This window comes from Narcine bancroftii, chromosome 5 (assembly GCF_036971445.1).
Source record: "Narcine bancroftii isolate sNarBan1 chromosome 5, sNarBan1.hap1, whole genome shotgun sequence".
In the NCBI taxonomy this organism is placed as follows: Eukaryota; Metazoa; Chordata; class Chondrichthyes; order Torpediniformes; family Narcinidae; genus Narcine; species Narcine bancroftii.
In genome coordinates, this window is record NC_091473.1 from 180735 (window position 1) to 193421 (window position 12687).

The following is a 12687-nucleotide window of genomic DNA, read 5'->3' on the forward strand; positions in this document are numbered from 1 at the left end:
TTAAATGGCACATTTTTACTAATTAATATAGCCACTCCTCTTGCTTTTGAATTATATGATGCTGCTGTTACATGTCCGACCCAATCTCTCTTTTATTTCTTGTGCTCCAATTATCTTAGTGTGTTTCTTGGACAAATGCTATATCAATTTTTTCCTTTTTCAGTAAATTTAGTAGTTTCTTCCTTTTAATTTGGTTATGTATTCCATTAATATTTATAGTCATATAGTTCAGCGTAGCCATTTTATACTTTGTTTATCTTCTCCTTCCGTTTTTCCATCATTACCTTTCCTCCTTTTCCATTTCTGTTTTATTTTCAACTCTTTATAAGACAACATTCCTACAACATCCAACATTTTCCTTATTCTCCTATTTATATCTTCTTTATCCCCAATCTCCCCTTCCCCTCCTGAGTTGTCCTTTATCCCTTGTCAGACAACCACATCTCCCCTCTCCATTTGGGTTTGCGAATTCACTCGCAAGCGTCAACTGATTTTGCAGTGACCGCTATTTCTCCCCACCCAGCCCTCCCCAGAAAAGATTTCACTTTTCATATGTAACAAAGGTCACTCTTTTAATTCCCTCCTTATTCTCTCTATTCCATTACCTTCCCTTATTCATTCTTGTCTATACTATCTATATTTTCCTCTAAGTACAGATACCTTCACGTATGCACATTTTATCTATTCACTCTTATACCTCTTTACCCACATACATATCAATCGTTATCATTTTTACTCTCATTACCCATCTTCATCCCTCAGTCTATTTTTGTAATTGTTCTGCGAATTTTCGTGCTTCTTCTGGGTCTGAGAATAGTCTGTTTTGTTGTCCTGGAATAAATATTTTCAATACCGCTGGATGCTTTAGTATAAATTTATACCCTTTCTTCCATAAAATCGCCTTTGCTGTATTGAACTCCTTTCTCTTCTTTAGGAGTTCAAAACTTATATCTGGATAAATGAAGATTTTTTGCCCTTATACTCCAGTGGTTTGTTGCCCTCTCTTACTTTTTCCATTGTCTTCTCCAGTACCTTTTCTCTTGTAGTATATCTTAGGAATTTTACTACAATAGATCTTGGTTTTTGTTGTGGTTTAGAGGCCAATGCTCTATGTGCCCTTTCTATTTCCATTTCTTGCTGTGGTTCTGGACATCCTAGGGTCTTAGGGATCCAATCTTTTATAAACTCCCTCATATTCTTGCCTTCTTCATCTTCCTTAAGGCCCACTATCTTTATGTTATTTCTTCTGTTATAATTTTCCATTATATCTATTTTTTGAGCTAACAGTTCTTGTGTCTCTATCGCTTTTTTATTAGATTCCTCCAATTTCTTTTTTAAGTCTTCTACCTCCATTTCTGCTGCTACTGCCCGCTCTTCCATCTTGTCCATTTTCTTTCCCATTTCTGTTAAGGTCATATCTATTTTATTCATTTTCTCTTCTGTGTTGTTTATTCTTTTTCTTAAATCATTAAATTCCTGTGTTTGCCATTCTTTAAATGACTCCATGTATCCTTTAATAAGAGAAAGTACCTCCTTTATCTTGCCTTTCTTTTCTTCTTCTATTTCACTGTACTCTCCCTCTTCCTCTTCTTCCTCTGGGTTGGCCATCTGTTGTTTCTTTGTTGGCCTTTTCTTCTCTTCTTTCTTGTTTCCATTGTCTTCTGTGGTCTCTTCTTGCTGCAGGTGTTCTGCAGCTGTCGTTGCCGGCTGTGGAGATCGACTCCCCAGCTGGTCCCCCTTCCCGTCGGTGTGTTTTTTTTCATTCGCATCGCGCATGCGTGACTCCTCGCGCATGCGCGGTTGCGCACTTTTACTCGGCTCAGCGAGCCATTTTTGTAGTCCATTATCTACCGACCTGAGGGAGCGGGTTTCTCTCTCCACAGTGGGCCTCTTCGGACAGGTAAGGCCTTCACCTTCTTCCTCCGTTGTCTTCTCTTCCTCTCTTCTTACCGTTGCTTTCGATTTTTCTTTTTTTGTTGCCATTTTCTTTCCACCTTTATACTCACTTTTCTTTAACTTTTATTTCTGTGCCTTTGTGTTTTCCTTTGTTTTTCCCGACTTTTCTGGAGAGGGCTGGAGTTCACTGTCCGGCCACTACTCCATCACGTGACTCCTCCGGAAGTGCCTTGACTTGATGTCAACGCAGCATCTGGCCATGTATAATCGGGCAGCCCTGATAACACTGTGTGAAATGCCTCGAGCCAGGATGATGGCTGTAGTAGTTCACTACCCAGGACAGTATCTTGGGCCTAACCCCCAAGTACTTCATCAGTGACATTTCTTCCCCACCCACCCCCCCCCATCATTGAAGGTCAGAGGTGAGGATGCCCACTGAGGAGTGCAAACTGGCCAATCCACAAAACTGCCATAGGCACCAGAAACGTGAAGAACACCCCACCCTCTCGAGAAGAAGTCTGGGAGACAATCCTACTAGACGGTGAGCACTGCAGCAGACCACTGAGGGGCACAGTAACTGAAGGGCTCACAATTTGAAGGCTGTTTGTGATTTGCAGTTGAAGAACTAACACGGGCTGCAGGTGCTGGCAACGCAGTTGAAGGACCTGGAGCTCGGTTGCCAATGGATTGAACAGGAGTCTGTGCGATTGCAGAAGCAGTGGGAGCGCGGGAGGCAAATCCACGGGCACTCCGTGATTCTGAAGGCATTCTCTTTTTCTCGTACTGTAAGGGGCGCTGGGCATCAAATTTGGTGACTCTTTGCCTTACCATAGGCAAAAGATGAAGTACATCATATATTTTTATGTATTATGTGACATTGAAAGGAACCTTGATACAGTTTTCAACCATTGTCTTGTGGTCATGTGACCCACAGAAATGGACCAGCTGAAGGTATGATATGTAATACCCCTGGAATCAACATGGGTACAGTAATCAGGTTCTTGACACAAAAAGTCAGCCATCTCCCTCCCCCATAGATGTTGATTGACCTGCTAAGTCTTTCCAATGGATTGTTTAATGTTCCAGAACCTGCAGTGTCTGGTCTGTGTGTGTCAGTTTTATTTAGATGCGTTCTCTGACTGCAGTAGCCACCCCTCGCGCCTGAGAGGGAGAGAACTATTTCTGTCTCGCTTCATCTGGCAGTGATATCGCCAAGTTTGAAGAGACACTAAAAGATTACCGGGTGTACAAAGACTTCCTGATGAAACTCTCTCCCAAGGAATGGAAGGAGGAGAGAGAGAAGAGGAGGAAGGAAATAAAGCTGGCAAAAGTCACTTCCAGAGAATCTTCCAAAATGCCACCTTCAGACGTGATATCGCGTATGTATCAGGCAAAACTTATGTCATCATTCATGGCCTCACAGAGAAAGTTACAGTGCAGATGTTTTATTCTTCTAAACCCTTCCTATCCTTCTGTCCAAATGGATTTTGAACATTGTAATTGTACCCTGTCTGACAGCTTTCTCCAGCATTTCTTTTCAGATACAGACCACCCTTTGGGTGAAAAAGGTCCAATCTCACTTCCCTCTTAAATCTGTTCCCTCTCACAAACAAATGCCTCATCAATCAGGAATCTACTATTCTTTACATCCACCCTGGGGGAAAAAGACAGCATTCAATTTATCCACACCTCAAAGAACATCCTCAGCCTCCTATGCCAGGAAATTAGAGATCTGACCTCTCCCTGTAGCTCAACCTCTCCAATCCTGACAAATCTCTATCTCTTCAAACCCATCTGGTCTACAGTGTTAAATACCATTTGCCACTGCTTGGCCCACTATCCCAACTGACCTAGATCTTATTGTAAACTTTGACATCCTTTCTCAATGAATCACAAAAGGTTGGGTTGCAGGTGCAGCAGGCTATCAGGAAGGCAAATGGAACGTTGGCCTTCATTGCGAGAGGGTACTGTTGTGGACACAACTGCAGTACTGCATGCAGATCTGGCCTCCTTCCTTGAAGGAAGATGAATGGCTTTTGAATCGTTGTGGAGGGGGTTCACTCTGTTGATTCCAGAGATGAGGGGGTTAGCCTATGAGGAGATTGAGTCTGGGGCTGTACTCACTGGAATTTAGAAGAATAGAAACGTATAAAATTATGAAAGACATAGATAAGATAGAGGTAGGTAAGTTGTTTCCATTGGTGTGGGAGACTAGAACTAGGGGACATCATCTCAAAATTCATGGCAGTAGATTCAAGTCAAAGATGAGGAGGAACTGCTTTTCCCAGAGAGTGGTAAATCTATGGAATTCACTGCCCATTAAAGTAGTGGAGGCTACGTCAGTAAATATATTTAAGACAAGGTTGGATAGATTTTTACATAATAAAGGATGTAAGGAAAAGGCATGTCGATGGAGGTGAGCCTATCATCAGATCAGCCGTGATCTCATTGAATGGTGGAGCAGGCTCAATGGGCTGCATGGCCGACTCTTGCTCCTATTTCTTATGTTTTGATGTTCTCACTAACCACTGCACATGCATGTACCAAGAAGGTAAAGGCCACTGCCATCGGCTCCTCAATATGGTAAGGGAAGTCCGAAGCCCATTGTCCTGTCCAGCTGTAATATCCTCCACAGGAAGTGGGGGCAGGAGGCTGATCCTGGGACAGGAGTGTGGGTAGGGGAATGGGAGTATGTGGCCTGATTCCATGTTAATGGATCTTTCCCTTCCTGTATCGCCCACTAGAGCAGAGCAGCAAGATACCCATCCAGTCTATTTCATCCGTACGCACACTTCATCTGAGCACCAAGTCCTTTCAGGAGTGGAGGAAGTAAGTGCATGGTTCACGCAGAACACACTGCTGGTAGCAGTTACGAAACAAAGGGTCAATGGGTGTGTGTACATGGAACCTCGAGAATGTGTGATAGGTCGATGCAGAGGGAGCTTCACCCTGTGTTTAATTCTGGGAATGTGTGATGGGACGGTGTGGAGGGAGCTTCACTCTATGACTGACCCTGGGAGTGTGTGATGGGATGGTGTGGAGGGAGCTTCAATCTGTGTCTGACCCTGGGAGTGTGTGATGGGACGGTGTGGAGGGAGGTTCTCTCTGTGTCTGACCCTGGGAGTGTGTGATGGGACGGTGTGGAGGGAGCCTCACTCAGTCTGACCCTGGGAGTGTGTGATGGGACGGTGTGGAGGGAGTTTCACTCTCTGTCTGACCCTGAGAGTGTATGATGAGACGGTGTGGAGGGAGCTTCACTCTGTGTCTGACCCTGGGACTGTGTGATGGGACAATGTGGAGGGAGGTTCACTCTCTGTCTGACCCTGGGAGTGTGTGATGGGACGGTGTGGAGGGAGCCTCACTCCGTGTCTGACCCTGGGAGTGTGTGATGGGATGGTGTGGAGGGTGCTTCACTCTCTGTCTGACCCTGGGAGTGTATGATGAGACGGTGTGGAGGGAGCTTCACTCTCTGTCTGACCCTGGGAGTGTGTGTTGGGATAGTATGGAGGGAGCTTCACTCTGTGTCGGACCCTGGGAGTGTGTGATGGGACGGTGTGGAGGGAGCTTCACTCTCTGTCTGACCCTGAGAGTGTGTGATGGGACAGTGTGGAGGGAGCTTCACTCTATGACTGACCCTGGGAGTGTGTGATGGGACGGTGTGGAGGGAGCTTCACTGCTTCCCTAATTCTGTGCCAAGGTTTCTGGTGTCCCTGAGCAAGAAAGATTATCCAGAGCTCCTGAGCGGATCCTGACGTTCTTTGCCTTTATTGTAGTCGCCCAATGTCACAAGGGTGAAGGGGGGCGGGGGGTGGTGCCGAGAGAGAAGATCTCACACCCTGGCTACCCTTAACTCTTCAATCTCCTCTTCCCTGTCAAGGAGCAGTGACATTGGCATTGAGTCAAAATTGGAGGAGCAGGAGTGGTCAGACAGTGATGAGGTATACTTTTGCTGCTTCTCACCTATCTAACACCACAGACTACTCCACTCAGAGGGTATTACTGGAGCAGGAGGTGGGGAGGGTAGAAGTTGGAAGAATAGAAAGAGGAAGCGGGAGGGCGAAGCGGGAGGTGGGAGTCGTGAGTAGGAGGGAGGGGGAAGATGGAGAGAGAATAGGGAGATAGGGGAGTAGAAGGGAGAGGAGATAGAGGAGGGAGTGGAAAGGGGAAAGGGGAAGAGGAGGAGGGAGTGGATAGGGGAAAGGGGGGAGAGAAGGAAGGGATTGATAGAGGGTAAAGATAGAGAGAGGGAAGGGAGAAAGGATGGAGGGAGAGGAAGGACAGAGGAAAGGGGAGAGAGGGTTAGGGGATGGAGGAGAGAGAGAGAGGGGATGGAGGGAAGAGGGAGGGGAGAGGAGGGGAGTAGAATGTGGGGATGGAGGGAGAGGGAGATAGAGGAAGGGAGGGAGAGATGGAGGGATAGGAGGGAAATGGAGGGGGTGATGGGGATGGAGGAGGGAAATAGAGGGGATGGAGGAAGAGGGGGAGGGAGAGAAAGAGATGAGGGTAGAGAGGGTGATGGGGATAGAGGAAGGAGGATAGAAGCAAGGAGGGGAGAGGGAGGGAAAGGCAAGGGTGAGAAAGGAGAGGGGATGGACTGGATATAGGAAGAAGGGGATAGAGGGAGGGGTTGAGGAGAGAGAGGAGGGAGGTAAATAGAGGGAGGGGATCAAAGGAGAGAGGGTTGGAATGGAGGGAACGAGGGAGAGAGAATCAAGGGAGAGGATGATGGAGAGGGAGGGTGGGATAGAGGAGGGGTGAGGAGAGGCAAGGGGTGAGAGTGGGGGATGGGCTGGAGAAAGGAAAGAGGGAGGAGGTGAGGAGAGGGGAATGGAGGAGATGATAGAGGGAAGGAGAGGATGGCTGGAGGGAGCAAGGGAGAGAAATTGAGAAGGGAGAGTGAGGGGATGGGGTGGAGGGGAAAGGGGATGGGGTGGAGGGGAGAGAGGGGAGATTTGGATGGGATGTGGGAGGGAAGGAGTGTGGCGGGAAGAGAGAAGGAAGCAGGATAGGGGAGGGAGGAGGAGCTGGAAAGAGGGGGGAGTGGAAGAGAGCAAGAAGAGGGGTGGTAGAGAGAGCAAGGGGATGCTGGACATGGGGGGGGGGTGGGGGCACATAGCACATCACCCATTGCTTCCTCTCCTCCATTCCCCACAGGAGACCGAGCTGTACTTCACGGATCCGAAGCAGCTTCTGGCCATCTACACTGAACTGGAGGAGCAGAACCTGTCTCTCATCCTCAACTCCCAGGAGACTGAGGAAGCAGTGGAAGAATTGAAACAGGCTATGGTGACGACGCAGCTGAAAATGTACACCAGCTCCGCAGCTGCACCCTCACCATTGTTATCAGTTCCCTCCCACCTTCTCTCTCTATCCACTTCCAACCTTTGCTCACCACTGGACTCCTGTCCTTGTCCCTGGTGCCCGTTCTCTCAGCTCCTTGAGCTCTGGATCTCCTTCACTTAACCTCTCCCCACTTTCTCGTTAAATTTCCCCCCTGTATGAAGATTTGGGTTAGACGTCCCAGTTGTATCTTCTGTTGCCCAGGCGTGGAGTTAAAAGGGTCAATGAGATGGAATCTGTTGCCCATACTTCCCTCTCACCATGCTCAAACTTTCTCCTCCTCGGGTAGGGCTCGCTGTAGGCCCTTTCAAGCTGCCGTGTAAAATGGGGTTTGCCCAGTTAATGCCCCACTCATGCGGCAGCATGAAAGGGTCTGCCCTGGTCAGTGTGGTCCTAATCCAACCGGGTCCCTGTCTTACTTCAGAGGTAGGCAGGGAGCCCAGTTAAACTTAACTAGGTGTCTTTCACCAGCAACTTGAAGAGGAAAATGGCTGACCCAGTTACTTCTGTGACGCCAGCACTTGTGTCACAGGGAAACCCCTGGCTTAAGGGCCTGCCGTGATCAGGGTGGGGGGGGGGTGAAGAGAAGGGTCACTGCCAAGGATCCTGCCAGTGACTACATCCATTTCTCTTACCTATATAACCTCACAATCTGCAGCACCTCACACTTGTTTGGAGTCAACTCCGTAAGATTTAATGATGAGTAATTAACCACTGTTGAACTGTTCTCAAAGCATAAGGGAAGTGTTGGGTGGCTAAAATGAGTTAAGAGAACTCATCAGCACTGATGGAAATGCACAGCTGAACAGGCTGGGTGAATGGCCCTCCCTCCTGTTCCATGCTTTGGGTCCCTGGCTTGTTGGGGAGGGGAATAACCCCTGCTTGGAGACAGCTGTGGTGTAACAGATTGCTTCACCTGACAGGAACTGTGAGACCGATGCCCTGAAGCAGCAGCTGAACATACTGAGCGAGGCCGTAGCCAAGGAGGAAAGCAGGGCAGCTGATCTGGAGCTCAAGGCCAAGATGTTCTCCTTCAGCCAGAGCACCATCGAGGACCAGGTACCCGAGGGTGGAGCTTTCGTTGCATTCTCGGGAACCCTTGCACTCCCTCCCCTTCCCAAGGCTGCTCTGATGGGACCTCCTGAGCCCACCAAGGATTGGGCATTGAGTGCAGGGGATACCTCTCCAAGTCACACTGCCCCATTGTCAGCCTCCCTTTCTTTCCCTGCACCAGTACTTGTCCATGGCCCCACATGGTGGTCATTACTTCTTCCTGCTCTGCTATCACTAAACCTTGGTTTAGACAGAATGTTTGACCCCAGGTGAATTTGGCCAACCTTCCCAGGATTCCCAGCTCCCGGGGAGCGGCTCACTGATGCTTTGGGAACCCCCTGTGATAACTCATTCCAGATGAGCACCACCCCTGTGTGTGGGAAAAACCTGCCCTTCGTGACCTTTGAATTTCTCCCACCCCTTCACTTTAAGAGGCCTTAGCAATGGTTCCCCTTTCCAGTCACCTTCGTGGGTCACGTGGAGGTAAAGGTTCCATTATTGTCATGTAATACTCTATTTAGAATGTAATATACATAAAATTCTTTAACTTTTGTCTATGGCAAGGCAGACAGAGTCGCCACTTTGTCAAGCAGCCCTCTCAGGCCCCAATCGAGGAGGCTCCAGAGAGGAACAAACTCACGACCTCTGGTTTACAAGACCATTGCTCTAAGCACTGAGCTATCAGAGCCTCAAGGCAAGGGTCAGTGGCAGATACCTAGGCCAGGGAGAGGGTGACGAGGGTGGTGAAGTCTGTGCTGCTGTTTCTCAGGTTTGACACTGCCAATACCAAATCAAACTGTTGGGGACACCAGGATCCAGTGGGAAAACTTGGAAGTTGTGTCAAACAAAACCAAAAACACAGAATATAATATTAGAGAGCAAGTGCTAGGTCCCCACGTGCGAGGACAAAAGCTCCAGTCCCGAGAGTCAATGGGACCCTATCTTTTCTTCTTCTATTTCCCTGTACTCTTCCTCTTCTTCTTCCTCTGGGTTGGCCATCTGTTGTTTCTTTGGTGCCCTTTCCTTCTCTTCTTTCTTGTTTCTATTGTCTTCTGTGGTCTCTTCTTGCTGCAGGTGTTCTGCAGCTGTCGTTGCCGGCTGTGGAGATCGACTCCCCAGCTGGTCCCCCCTCCCGTCGGTGTGTTTTTTATCATTCGCATCGCGCATGCGTGACTCCTCGCGCATGCGCGGTTGCGCACTTTTACTCGGCTCAGCGAGCCATTTTTGTAGTCCATTATTTACCGACCTGAGGGAGCGGGTTTCTCTCTCCGCAGCGGGCCTCTTCGGACAGGTAAGGCCTTCACCTTCTTCCTCCGTTGTCTTCTCTTCCTCTCTTCTTACCGTTGCTTTCGATTTTTCTTTTTTTGTTGCCATTTTCTTTCCACCTTTATACTCACTTTTCTTTAACTTTTATTTCTGTGCCTTTGTGTTTTCCTTTGTTTTTCCCGACTTTTCTGGAGAGGGCTGGAGTTCACTGTCCGGCCACTACTCCATCACGTGACTCCCTGAATGGGACCCTATCTTGAGGGTTAGCGGAACCCCTCCCCAGTCCTGAGGGACAGTGGGACCCATTCCCGTGCCAAGGGTCAGAGGAATCCCTCCCCTTCCTTCCTGAGAGTCAGTGAGCCCTCCCTGGTCCCGTGAAGGGTTGCACACCAGGTGTGCTTCTCCTGTGGGTCCATCGGTTTAGGTGGATGCTGATGTCAGGACAGGGAACATATTGGGATTGCTCCTATGGTCCGTGCAGTTTGGGGAGGGGTGGGCAGGTGGCAGTAGTCCAACTGCGAGAGGCCAACAGGCTGAGCTCCGAGTATGTTCAAGATTGAAACTGATGGATTCTCTGGGCTGGAGGAGAATCGAGAGTTATGAGTGTGGCGCTCAGGCCAAGGTCAAGCTGGAAGGGCCGAACGCCCTCCTTATTTCTGTTCACCCTCTGAAGCCAGATCTCCCACCCTGACCCCAGGACAAAATGCTGGAGGCTCTCGACCAGAAGGTGATGGAAGTTTACCGGTCCTGTATTGGTGTGAACGAAGCCAACATGAGCACCTTGCAGATGTTGACCAGCATTGAGAACTACCTGGAGGAGCTGTTTGAAAACCTGGAGAAGCTGCCGCGGGAGAAGGTGGAATTGGCAGAGAAGAACAAGGAGAAGGAGAGGAGGATGAGGTGAGAGAACATGGCGAGGTCTTTGAATGCAGAGCTGGAAGGTGGAGTTGGGTGGTGGCAATAGTGTCTCCTTCTAGCTCCATTCACAGAACCACCCCCCACCCCTGATCAATCATAGTTGCCTGTTGGCCTCTGCTCCTGCCCCTTCCCCTAGCCAGCTCTGCATTCACAGAACTACCCCTCCTTCGCCTCTTCACTCCTGCCCTTGTCGCCCCTCCCCCTCGCCTTTTTATTCATGCACCTATCTGCTTTTTGCTCACACCTTGATAAAAGGCTCAGGCCCGAAACACTCGTTAAACACTGCTTCCCATGGACCCTGCAGGACCTGCTGATTTCCCCCAGCATTTGTGTTTTTACTGCAGCTTCCACTGCGACCCTCTTTGTTCTGCAGGTTGAGGGAGGAGAAACTGAGGGAAGAGAAACTCCATCAAGAGGAGCGAATCCACCGAGCAATGCTGAGGTCACAAGCAGAGCACCAGAAGAAGGTACGGCTGAAGTTCCCTCCTGTCACATGGGAGTAGAGGGTTCAAACCTTCACTGATCAGGTAGAAAGACTGGAGTCACATCTACCAAAGGTAGCGTGGGGGGTGAACGTGGCAGGGCATTGATTGCAAAGTGTACAAGAGCAGAGAAGTGACAAAACTTTAGAGCATTTTGTTCAGTTCAGAAAGATGTGAAGGTTTTGCACCAGTGTAGAAGTGATTCCAGGGACTGGAAATTCTGTGGAGAAAGTGTCCCCATTGGACCAGCAGAGGTTTTGTGGGCATTAAGTGGCTGGGGTTGGGAAGCAGTGTTTTCATCCAAATGTAGGCTGTGGGTAGACGGTGGGGCGGTAGGACCTGTTCTGACTGTGGGCCAGTCGAGACTCAGAGCTGAATGCTCTGCTGTGGCCTTGTATGATTCTGGTTAACAGATGCCAGTGAACTCTAATGCTTTTTCTGCTCCTCTGCAGACGGGTCGGAAGTTGGTGTATCGATCAGAGCCCCCATTGATGAAAGAACTGCAGAAGCAAGTCCCGGAAACGACTGACCAGCAGCAAGAAGAGGCCGATTATTACTTCAGCCTTTAAATGGCATGGACTGGGAAGGAATGGCGAACACACTCGCATCTTGAGTGCTCTGCTTACTGAATGGAGCTGATCAGACCAGCCACTTTCACAAAGCATCAACTAACTTCTGCCCAGGACCCACCCGCTGTGCGGCCTAACCAGCGCTGCGGGGAGACTACCTTCCCTGCAGGATTCCTTCGCCTGTCATGTAGATCTGAAGATTTTTAATCCCTGCAACAGTGATAGTTATTAAAATTAAATGTATCCATCTCTTTCAGAAGTTGGTTCTCTTGTCTCTCAGTGAATTAAAACCAGGCTTGGAGTTGATCGAGCCTCTTCTACTCCAACACTAAGCTATCCTTCCACTTGGCTTCTCTGTCGAGGAACAATCTCAAACCTGAACATTATTAATCCCTTTGTGGCCGATTGAAACATCTCACCTGGTCACCCCTTCACTTTCCATACTCCAGCAACACAATTGTAATTAAAATCCAGTGGGGGGGGGGGGGGGGGTATACAACATCTGTAGTTGTTTTTTCCAATTTCAGTTTGCTGATTAATCTGAGCCCTGGAGTCTGCCCTTGGTCTGAATAGAATGAGTCCAATGTTCTCATCATTTAATAAGTAAAAGCCTTATTTTCTTTTCACCTCAGTAGGAGAGAAGTACAGAATAAACCAAAACTTGACTCCTTCACGAGGAATGATGGCCCATACACTTTGATCAGTCCTTGGGGGGGGGGGGGGGGGGGGGGGTGGGTGGGTGGGTAGGTATTGCTGAAAAAAAGGTTGAGAATGCCTGATCTTAAATCATTACTATACCATAGAAAAAGCAGCCCCAGCACTGACCTGTGGAACACTTCTAGCAACTGGCAGACAACCAGAATATGATCCCTGTATTCCTGCTAATCAGCCAATGCTCTACCCATGCTAATATGTTTCCTGTTGTACCATAGGCTCTAGTTAAGTTGCCTAGTGTGCAGCACCTTGTCAAAGGCTCTATGAAAATCCAAATACACAACATCCAACGCATCTCAGGATTGAAGGGTGTCCACTTAGAACAGAAATGCATAGGAATGTCTTCAGCCAGAGGATGGTAAATCTGTAGAAATTGATGCCACAGCAGTTGTGGAGGCCAGGTTAATGAGTGCATTTGAGAAAGAGATTGATAGATTTTGGGCATCTCC

The 12687-nt window shown here is 48.6% G+C and overlaps 1 protein-coding gene across 5 annotated transcripts in view; it reads left to right on the top strand.

Moving 5' to 3' along the window:
- The window catches only part of cfap100 (cilia and flagella associated protein 100), a 70329-nt gene extending 58546 nt beyond the window's left edge, over nt 1-11783 (top strand). For all 5 annotated transcript variants that reach the window (XM_069936494.1, XM_069936493.1, XM_069936495.1 and 2 more), the window contains exons 9-16: nt 3100-3275; nt 4641-4725; nt 5774-5834; nt 7051-7202; nt 8160-8295; nt 10253-10455; nt 10847-10940; nt 11408-11783. In XM_069936494.1, coding sequence (XP_069792595.1) covers nt 3100-3275; nt 4641-4725; nt 5774-5834; nt 7051-7202; nt 8160-8295; nt 10253-10455; nt 10847-10940; nt 11408-11524 — 1024 coding nt within the window. In that variant the 3' untranslated portion in view covers nt 11525-11783. The remainder of the gene's footprint in view (nt 1-3099; nt 3276-4640; nt 4726-5773; nt 5835-7050; nt 7203-8159; nt 8296-10252; nt 10456-10846; nt 10941-11407) is intronic.
- Nucleotides 11784-12687: the final 904 nt, after the last annotated feature.